Genomic DNA, 10,971 nt, shown 5'->3' with positions numbered 1-10,971 from the left:
CTGATCATTTAGCTCCTTACAAGGGTCAGATAAATACCGATCAACATCATTCCTCAATTCTAAAGTATTTTGTTCTTGTCTTCTTCTCTTGTAGCGTGATAATACTCTACAACTCGCGTCAGTTTCCATTGTAGTTCCCGAACTCAATACTTTTAAACTATCACTTGATTCAACTTGTTCACAAACAACAGCTTGACCACTCAAATCATTACGAAAGGCAAAGCCATCAATTTGTGATTTGTAACAATTATACAAACGCATCAAATAAGCTTGAATCCCATCAACAAGAACTTTAACCGTAGCATCATCATGTATACTTCCAAAGCAAAAGCCAACATAGTCCAATTTATATCGAGGGTCCAGCACCACAGCTAGAAATACAAGCTTGTTAATTTTCTCAATTGAACCCCAGTACTTGTCATATTTTGACTTCATATTTATAGCCATATTACGTAAAATAGAGTTATGTTCGTTGCTCCAACCAATTAAAAGATCATTAATCCCCCACATCTCATGAAAGAAAGAATTGGCAGTCACATATAAGGAACCACTAATCTTATTAGTAACATTATAAAACGCCTTAAAAAACATGACAAACACTTCAACATTTTTCCAATCATAATTACTTGGTGGCCCAATCTTTTTCTTCCCATGTTCATCTTCTGCAAATAGTCTTGATAATCTAACTCTTCTTCCTCTAATATTTGAAAAGCTTTTTCAAATTTAAGTGCATGCTCAAGCATAAGATATGTAGAATTCCATCTTGTTGGAACATCTAAACAAACAAGAGCTTTGCAATCAATTTTTTCTTGCTCCACATAAGTTTTAAACTTTATCAATCTTTTAGGAGATGATCTAACATACCGTACAACATTACGAACACAAGCAATTGAATAATGCATTTCTTTTAATCCCTCATTTACAATCAAGTTAATTACGTGAGCACAACACCTCATGTGTAACAGTTCTCCTTCCAAAATTAGGGTTTTCCAACTTCTAAGTCTTTTCATAATATACGAAATTGCCCCATCGTTTGAACTTGCATTATCAACAGTTATAGAACAGACTTTATCGATCCCCCATTCCAATAAACAACTCTCTATCAGCTTTCCAATAGTCTTACCCTTGTGATTAGCAACATAACAAAAGTTTAAAATCTTTTTATGCAAAACCCAATCTGAATCAATGAAGTGTGCAGTGAGTACCATGTAGTTAACATTTTGCAAAGAAGTCCATGTGTCAGTTGTCAAACATACCCTTTGAGAATTGCAAACTAAGAATGATTTCAACTTCTTCTTTTCATCAGGTACAATTGATACATATCTTTAGCAATTGTAACTCTTGAAGGAGGGTCAAACTTAGGACAAGCTACTCTACAAAAATTTCTAAATCCCTCATTCTCGATAAACTTGAATGGCAACTCATCAACAATTATCATCTTAGCACATGCTTACCTACATAATTGTTGACTAAAAAGAGTAGTCTCAAAGTTACTACCACTTTTTCCACTAGTGGAAGGTTGGAGAGTCAGAATAGTTTGTCCTACTTCTACTTCCTTAGATGGGCACTTCTTACATTGATTTTTTAGGTGCTTCCATAATGAGCTAGTTCCACATGATGCAGTATCACAACAATACTCTTTATCACAATAATTGCATGTGCACCTAGAACTATTCTCTTCCAACTTTGTGAAGTGATCCCATACCGTGGAAGTTATTTTCTTAGTGGCTTTAGCTTTCTTCTTATCGGATAGTGGTGGTTTACTTGAACTCACAGTTTCCGTTGCGTTATTAGTGGAAGGGGCAGGACTAGGACTAAGATTGGGGCTAGTTTCACTATGTTGTCCACTACTTGTCTCCATGGTCTAAAAGAATATAACAACTAAAGTCAGATAACCCACACAATCAACCAACAATATAAATAATCAAGGCAACCGCAACCAACAAAAAAATATAAGTATTATTTTCAGTCACGTCACCATTGCCATGCATTATTTTTAGCAACCAACAAAAGATCTAATGCTAGTCAACACTGCCACTATTTTAAGCAACCAACCACTATTTTCAATTTTCTAAAAGAGTATAATAGCTAAAGTCAGATAACCCACACAAACAACCAACAATATAAACAATTAAGACAAGTACCACAATCAAAATTATTTCCAGCAAGCATTAGATCTTTTGTTGGTTGCCAATTAGTTGATTTTGTTTCAAATCGCTCCTTCAGCACCAGAATGCCCAATTTGTCCATCACAGACTCACAGTAACTAAAACAATTACAAAAGACAATTTTCGTCTTTAGTTCATCATCCTATGTACGCATTTCCACATTTACCAAACATTCAATCTTATATACTTTTGGTTCTACGAAATCAATTACAAAATCTAAATGTAATTACAGTATTTCAAATACAAGATTCTACAAAATGTAATTGTAATTACATCCATAAGGCAGAAGCAAATGCATTTCTTATTCATTTGTTTTTGGTTTCGTTTCTTTAAAAATATGTAAAGATGTAAAAATAGTAATTTGTCTTAACGAAGTCAGAAGCAAGTGATAACAAAGATGTAAAAATAGAACTGATGGCCGAAATAACGAAGACAGAAGGCGAGAATGAGAAGACGTACTAACCTTTACGAAGACAAAACTGAAGGCGAGAGACGAGACCGACGGTAAGGAGATCGACGGGCGACGGGCGACAGGCGAACTGATGAGATCGAAATCGAATGATGAGGAGGAGGAGATTGACAGGCGACGGGAGAGGAGATCAACGGGCGACGGGCGACGGGCGAGGAGTCGAAGACAGAACTGAATGTGAGAGAAGAGGAAAGGCTGAGTGCGTACTGCCTACTGCGTGCGTCTGTCTTTTTAGGGTTTTAGTTTCTTTTAACTTTATATTTTATTAAAAAACAATATATATATATATATATATATTAATTCGGGTTGGGTTGGGTTGAACCAAATTTTTCGACCCTCCAACCCGAGACCCAACCCAACCCGAAAAAATTTAAAATTTTCAACCCAACCCAACCCATATTTTAAACCAACCCAACCCAACCCACATAATATGGGTTGGGTAGTCTGGGTTATTCGGGTTGTCGGGTTATTCTTACACCCCTAATTTTATTTACGAGTTTTCCATCAAAGAAAAACGAAGAAAATAATGAAATCAACACTACCAGATTCGAACTCGGATGGTGGGAAAGGCGTTCGCGCATCAGAAGTTGAAACATGGCATAAGGAGAGAGGGGAGGCGAATGAGACACGCGCGAACGAAATTTTAAAGAAATTTGGAATTATTTTACGTGTGGTAAGATTCGAGTCGGTGATTTGAAAGCTGATTCGCACGTGTGGGGCTAAAGTGTGTCAAGGGTTATTTACTAAAATGCCCCTGATGTTTAAATTGCCCATTCTCCTTCGTTTGTACTCTGTTTTACGTGATTTTCATTGCGTTGAGTTCGTATCGGAGTCTTCTTTCATATTTTGTACAAAAATATCAAAATATTGAAAATATTCATGGTAGGGATTGAGAATATGCTACCTACAAATGATATTTATGATATACTACATGCTATTGTCTGGTGTTCTGTTAACTTTGGCTCTTAGGATTGTACCTACATGGGTGTCCTTTAGGATCACCACCTTTCACAAATTTATGATTGTGTGAGTTCGACATGACTATCAGTCTGTCATGACATGTACTACAAGAAATCGAGATTCTCCCGACGCATAAACCAACATTGGAGAAAACAACGTCGAGAGATAGGTGTTCCCTCCAACGCATTATTCTCTATGCTGATGAAGTTCATATATCCTGACACTGTGAAATCGATGTTGGGCTAAGGTAAACATCTCCTGACCCCTATAACATGAACGTTGGTGAACGTGTGAAAATTAAATATATATTTGATTTTTTCGATGCCTTTTTGAGAGACGTCATGATAAGCTTCCATATTTTTGATACATATGAACAAGATGTTGGGAAAACTCAAATATATAATTTAATCGTCACACATTCCCCGATGCTATGTAGCAAACGTTGGGACTTTGACTCCAATTGTCGACGTATTTAGCAATAACGTCAGAGGATAGGAAACAATTAAGTAATATGTTTCCTTTCTCGCGACACGCGATGCACAATGTCAGGACAGGGGCTAATATATCTTGATGTCATTAGTAATGCATCAGGATTATTGTTCAACAAGAGCAACATATTACTAATAGTGTTGGGACTTGGCATCTTCTCCCGACTTTTCGTGGTGCATTTGGAGTGTCCTTGTAAATAACTCTTTTTAGTTCTGTAAATCACAGAATAAAAAGAGAAAGAAAGAAAGAAAACGAGAGAGAAGAGAGTTGTCCGCCACTCACCGTCGTTCATCCTCGTTGTCGCTGCTGCTCCTAACTACGGTAAGTACTTTAGTTTGTTTTGGTTTAGTTTAGGTTTAGATTTATTTCAAATTAGTTTTATGATTTAGGGTTTGAATTAATTTTGTGATTTAGTTTTGAATTAGTTTTGGAATAAGTTTTAGAAATCAATTTGAATTTTATGTGTTTTATGGATTTGATAATTGAAAATTTGAATTTAGGATGGGGGTAGGGGGTTGAATTGAAAATTAAAGAGGGTAGTATTAAATTTGAGGAAAGGGGTGTAACGATTTTAATATTTTTCTTTGTGAAGGTTGTTATTGTTTTATAATTATTGTAATTTATGGTAGAGATTTGTTTTGGCTATCCTACAGTTTGATAGCTTTTAGTTCAAACTTAGTTGATTTTTCTTAGTAGTTTTGTTTGTTGGAATTGTTAGATAGCTTGTAAATATTCAAATAATTTATTGTTGATTTGTTACGGCTAGCCTGCAGTTATGGTAGCCTATTCAGTGCAAACTTGGTTTTGAATTTGTTAGTATTTTCTAGGGTTTGAAGCTGTGTAAGGGGGTTGTAAAGTTTGTTGGAAATTGGAACGGGTAGGTAGGTTCAAAAGATGGAAGGCCTAGCAGTTCTTCGACCTCGTTTTCACAAGCTAGGAACGTCGAAGAAACTAAAGTTCTTATTGAACCAAAGAGTCAAGCTAGTTCTGATTAAGCAGTAAAAGGAGTCAAGCTTGAAGAAGCTAAACACATGATTGAAGAACAGAGAAGGACATCGAAGTTGCACACACAACAAATGGAAGAAATGAGTCAGGTACAGAGGGGAACCATGAGCCCTTGCGGTACATATGTTTCAATTATTAAGGTTTTTACTTTGCATTATTCAATGATATGCATATCTAAACTCACTTTTGTGTCATTATAGGTGTGAACTTGTTGTAATATGTCATACATGGTCATTAGGAGACAAACGTATTTTTCATTTCTATGTAATTCTTTTCAAACATTATTAGACAATGTAACATTTAATTATAATATAATTTATTTGGATTTGATATTTTATATGATTATTTACTAATTTATTATTTATTTTGTACAATTTGATTCAATTTAAATCGAATTAGAATCGAAAAGAATGCTATACGATTGAATAAAACATAATTCAATAAAAAATATATATTTAAACTATCTCTCGATGCACATAAGGCATCGAAAGTGATGCCCTTTTTTCAATGCTTGGTCGAAAGCGTCACATGAAAGGTTTCCGACGTTGCATTGGGAAATATCTTTTTCCAACGCCAAAAGACGACGTTGGCGGTGCACTATTGCCAATGTATAGGCGTGACGTCGGGGATTATGTTTTTTCGACATTGTATCAACGTCGACCACAGAGACGTTGGGAGAAGTGTATTCTCGATGCCGTGCTGGTTGCACATCGAAAATAATTCTCCTGACGCATTTCTCCCGACATTCTTCCCGATGTTAGTTTGTACATCAGAGAAGCCTTCCCTGACGCCGTTTCCAATCTTTCTCGATGCATGATAGTGTCGAGAGTCCCTCAACTTATTGTAATGATGTTTTATGAATGGTCTGACGGGGTCACTTACAACCCGATGTCTTAGGTGTTCCTTCGGGTTCACTGGCAGACCAGATGTGTCCTTATGGGATCACTAGATTGCATGTATTTGGGAGCATGATAGTTTTGGGTATTTCCTTGCGGGACCCTAATGGAAAGTTAATAAACACCTAGCGGGATTAGTAGTGGATCCCTTATTGAGTATATTTATACTCACTTTTTCTACGTTTAATTTTTAAGGTAAAGGTTGAGGTAGAGGTAAAGGAAAGTTGATGAATGATGAGAAGGGTCCGTGACGTACCATAGGAAAATTTTATGTTGCTTTCGCCTTCCATGTTTTAAGTATTTGACTTTTAGTATTTTTATTTGAACTGATTGAATTTATGGATTATTTCTGTGTTATTTTTTTAAAAAGTTAGATAGGGCCCGAACTAAGACTAAATTTTCTAACATTTATTTCTATTTTTCCAAATTATGATTAATAAATGAGTATTTGAAATTATTCATTTGAAAATTAAGTTTTCTCTTTCATTTTAGATAATAAAATCTTTATTTATTTTAATAGTAATTACCTCAACTTAGAATAATAACTTAGAATATAGAATTGAGTATTTACAGACATTTTCCTGCATTTCCCGTTACCTGTCAGTATATCCTTACTTGTTTTAAAGGCTTATTAGAGTACTCGTTAAACACGCTCAACTTTGAAGTTCTTATGATTGAGCCAAAAAAAAAAAGAAGATGCACATTATTAGTATAGGTTTTAACTTTTAATTTGTCTTAAAGTTTTTTTTTTTTTTTACCTTACTTTCATATCATTCCTTTTATTGAGATGTGATATTGATTGATTACGTGTAGAAAAAAGTATTTTTTGATATTTATCGATGTGAGTCATTTGTCTGTTTTTAGATTTATTCCTACATTTTTTTTTTGAAAAAACCCTAAGTTTTAACTCAAATGAATAATTACACCGTTAAAGTGAAATTCGAAATTAACAAATTATTTCTGTAAGGTTTATGGAATAAAGGGGTATTGTATTGTAGACTTTGGAGCTTATTCGTGAAAAAAGGCTGAAGATTAATGTAATTCAGCCAAAATGAAAAGAGAACAGAAAAGAAAAGAAAGGAAAAGAACATTCGTGAGTTTCTAGAGATTTCGTAGTCGGCAAGGCAATCCAAGGTGGAGTTCTTAATCGGTGGGACATCGGAGTTATTCTGTACGTCGACACCCTTTCCCTTTGATCAAATACTGTACTTTGCTGCTCCCTTCGTTCTTTTCTGCTCTTTCAAGTTTCAACAGGTAAGATTCCCGGTTTAATTCTCAATTTCCTGCTTTCCAACGCCATTTCCTTGATTTCTTCACTCCTCGATTTATTTCTTTTTGCAAAATATGGACTATCTTTTGATAGAATCAGTATTGTGTAATCAATTTAGTGAGTTTGTTTTTTCCTCTGTCGCATGTTCTTGGTTTTGTGATTGTATAAGGGGAACACTTGCTGCTCGCTCGTTGTTCACATTATTGTTTGTTTTCAAGTCTAGAATACTCGAATGCCATTTCTCAATAGGTCTAGTTTTGACGTTTGATCTTTAATAGTTGCAAGTTATGTGAGTTACCATAGATGATTTGTTTTGTGTAAGCTATATGGACTGCTTTAAAATTGAATTTCTTTTGGATTTGGAATGGTCTTGAAATTTGAGGATTTGATACTGCTAATTATTTATGGGAGTTCCATTTTGGAAGTTGGACTTCAGGTTTCCAGCCTAATATTTTGTATATCATGTATGCACAACCTTGGCCTTTTCCTGTACATAATATAAAATCACAACGAATAAAGTGGCACATGTCAAAATCGACCTAATGACACGTCAGAGACTGGAGAAAGATATCTTTAGCTTCGCAGTGCATGCAATGCTAAAAGTCATCTTCAGCTATGCCAAACTTAAGGCATTGCTATGGCAACCCAGTTCTTCCACTTGAACCTTGACTATAATTTGGTATTTATTTCTTCCTGACATAGATACTATGCTAATGTAAGAATAGGGGCTTGCTCCAGGAAATTTGTGTAAGGAACCTAGATAGGAAAATAGTGGATTTTTAGTAGAAAATGAAGATGGTTATTAGTGGGGGCATATTAGCAAATATTTAGTAAGATAGTTAGGTCTTTTTGTTATAAACAGTAGGAGAGGGGTTGGGGAGAGGTGTGAAGAATTTTGTAGAGGGATTTCCTTGTAAAGGGAATTTGGGAGAGTCTAGCCTTCTTGAAAGGCTAGGGTTACTTTGTTTCTTGCTCTTGTGGTATTCTAGAATATATTTCATATATTTTCATATTTGATTGTTCTATAACTGTTCTTTAGCTCATCCTTTGTTCTTGAGATAAGTTCTTGTTAGGAGGGATCCTAACAGTTTGGTACCCTAGTTATATCTATATTTCTTTTTGAAACAATATTTGCTCGAGTTGCAATGCATGAGAATGCTGCTCTTTCCTCTTTTGTATTATTGTTCCTACTTTAACCATCTTTTTATTGGATACTATAGGGAATAAGCGCAGGCAGGAATGTTACCACTGCTAGCTTACCAAGTAGTGAGCCAATACTACAGGCTCCAAGGGAACCCCATCACTCTGGGGCTCCTTGCCTCTAATACTCTCATTCATCTAAGGCCTAATTTTCTTCATCATATCATCCCTTCCATAGATGAGGTCTGGTTTAATGCACATCTCATCCTCAAGGTGACTATTCTGGCTAATTAGTTCTCTTCTTCTGTTCTCTGTTTAAGACTAAGTGCACTCTCAATGTTAGGGTTAATTGGTGATGATTATAAAAATTTAATGATAGATCTTTCTGCTGAGGACCTTCCTATTTATTAATACATTGGTAAGGAAGTCTTAAACAGAATGGCACATTACTTTCTCTGGAATAAAGAATTGCTGTCTCATTCAGAAATAGATGTCATATTTCTTTCTTGATCAGCTGTATAAAAAATATTGTAGTTTCCTTAGATACTGACTACCTGCTTTATAGCATCATTGAAACTATAGGTCTTTATTTATTGAGCTTTTTAGCTGTAGTCATTTTTTCATTGAGAAAATGGAATAAATCAGTAGATACTAGTCAAATTTGTATGCTTTTACCATAAGAAATGGTTCTTGGTAATATGTTGAACGTTGCAAAACACATCTAGATTGGGTAGCCCCCACATAACTGTGTGTAATTTGTGTCCTTACAAGTTGTCCTCATAGTGAGGTTATATGATGGCCTCAAATTATAGTTAAACTTTGATTTTGAGAAAAATGAAAAGCTTTTTAAGAGTTTTGATGCTTTGATTTTTGTACAATATCCACAGTTTCTTGCTTTTCAGTATTGTAATTCTTTAGTCCTCCTTGATAAGTATATACCTAAGAATTTTTGAACTCCCGTAGGACTATTTTCTTTTTTTTGTTGTTTATCAATTTGTTTGTATGTCGTTTTTGAATGAGATAATGTGATATTGGCATTGCTATCACTGTCATAATATTGGTATCATTTGCATTTCCCACTTGCCAGCACAAGGACTTGAAGCGTTTTTTACTATCACCATTCTACCATGTGGGTGACCCTCACCTTGTCTACAACATGATATCTCTACTATGGAAAGGCACTCAGTTGGAAACATCAATGGGTAGTATTGAATTTGCTTCAATGGTTGGTGCATTACTCGTAATGTCGCAGGGAATTACCTTGTTGCTCATCAAATCCTTACTAATTTTCTTTAATTATGGGAGGCCTTACTACTATGAATATTCTGTTGGGTTTTCCGGTGTACTTTTTGCTTTGAAAGTTGTTCTTGGTTCTGAAACCGAAAGCTACACTTACATTCATGGTCTAAGAGTACCATCAAGTCATGCTGCATGGTTGGAACTAATACTTATCCAAATGGTTTCACCTGGTGTCTCTTTCCTTGGTCATCTTGGTGGTATACTTGCTGGTCTTCTCTTTTTGCGTCTGAAGGGTACCAATTCAGGGTCAGATCCATTGACGCTTCTTATTAGAAGTGTTGGTCGAATATTGAGTCGCCCTCTTGGATTTTTCAGCCGCTTGAATCCCTTTCGGCAGCGTAGGATATTTGGAGGAGGAACGGTCGGTTCAAGGCCTGTAACGAGTATCGGTACATGGAGGTGTCGAGCATGTACATTTGACAATTCTGGTTTATTAAGTACATGTGAAATGTGTGGGACAGATCGGCAGGATGGGGTGCTGCATTCTAACCAATTATCAAGTCAATTGGATTTTACTCGAGAGGAAATGCGTCGTCGGAGACTTGAAAGATTTGGTTGATGATAGAATAGATTGTTCTTTTTCTCAGGCCACCAGATATTTACTTTTAGTAGAGTAAATCGAAAGACTACTAACACCATATCTCCCGCAAATGATGAAGTTGTTTACTAGATGTTGAAAAAATGAAGTGGTATGGAGCATGGAGCTTGTGTTTAGGAATATAGCAAATTTGATTGAACACAGATTGAAAAGTCTTTGTACACAGGGAAGGAATTGATATACTTTCTTTTCATCATTGTTTTTCTATATGACATCTCTTCATGTGGCTGCTTCTTGATAATGGTTGAATCTTGTGACACCCAAACGTCCCCTTTCTAATTGAAGTAATTGTTACACGAATGACATTTATGGTTGTTGTTGCAAGTTGGTCTAATGTGAAGGTTAATAATAAACCAAAAACTGATATTACTAATGAACGGTTTGTCCTTTAATTTGCAAGGATATGGATTGCCAGAGTCAGACTATTAAGAAACGATCTTTAAGAGTATTTACTCTGTCGTTTAGATTGGGTACATGATCGTCAGGAGTGTCTACTCATTTACTTCCAACATGTTTAAGAATCACTTGTTAAAAGTATTTAAATATTGGTAAACACCCTGTCAGAAGCTATTTACTAATTAACAAAAGAAAGTTACTGTCATATTATATCGAAAACAAAAAATTAAATTATCAAAAGAGTTTATTAGTCAAAAGTTTTGCAACATATTATTGTCTAA

The 10,971-nt window shown here is 35.3% G+C and overlaps 1 protein-coding gene across 1 annotated transcript; it reads left to right on the top strand.

The window, feature by feature from the left end:
- Positions 1-6,989: 6,989 nt before the first annotated feature.
- Positions 6,990-10,535, top strand: LOC103486069 (rhomboid-like protein 14, mitochondrial). The gene is made up of 3 exons (XM_008443888.3): positions 6,990-7,241; positions 8,478-8,670; positions 9,485-10,535. Exons 2-3 carry the CDS (start codon positions 8,497-8,499, stop codon positions 10,253-10,255), a joined length of 945 nt encoding a protein of 314 aa, XP_008442110.1. The 5' UTR covers positions 6,990-7,241; positions 8,478-8,496; the 3' UTR covers positions 10,256-10,535.
- Positions 10,536-10,971: the final 436 nt, after the last annotated feature.

Source organism: Cucumis melo, chromosome 8 (assembly GCF_025177605.1).
Source record: "Cucumis melo cultivar AY chromosome 8, USDA_Cmelo_AY_1.0, whole genome shotgun sequence".
NCBI lineage: Eukaryota > Viridiplantae > Streptophyta > Magnoliopsida > Cucurbitales > Cucurbitaceae > Cucumis > Cucumis melo.
The sequence above is the reverse complement of the archived record's forward strand: the minus strand, read 5'-3'. Positions and strand labels throughout refer to the sequence as shown.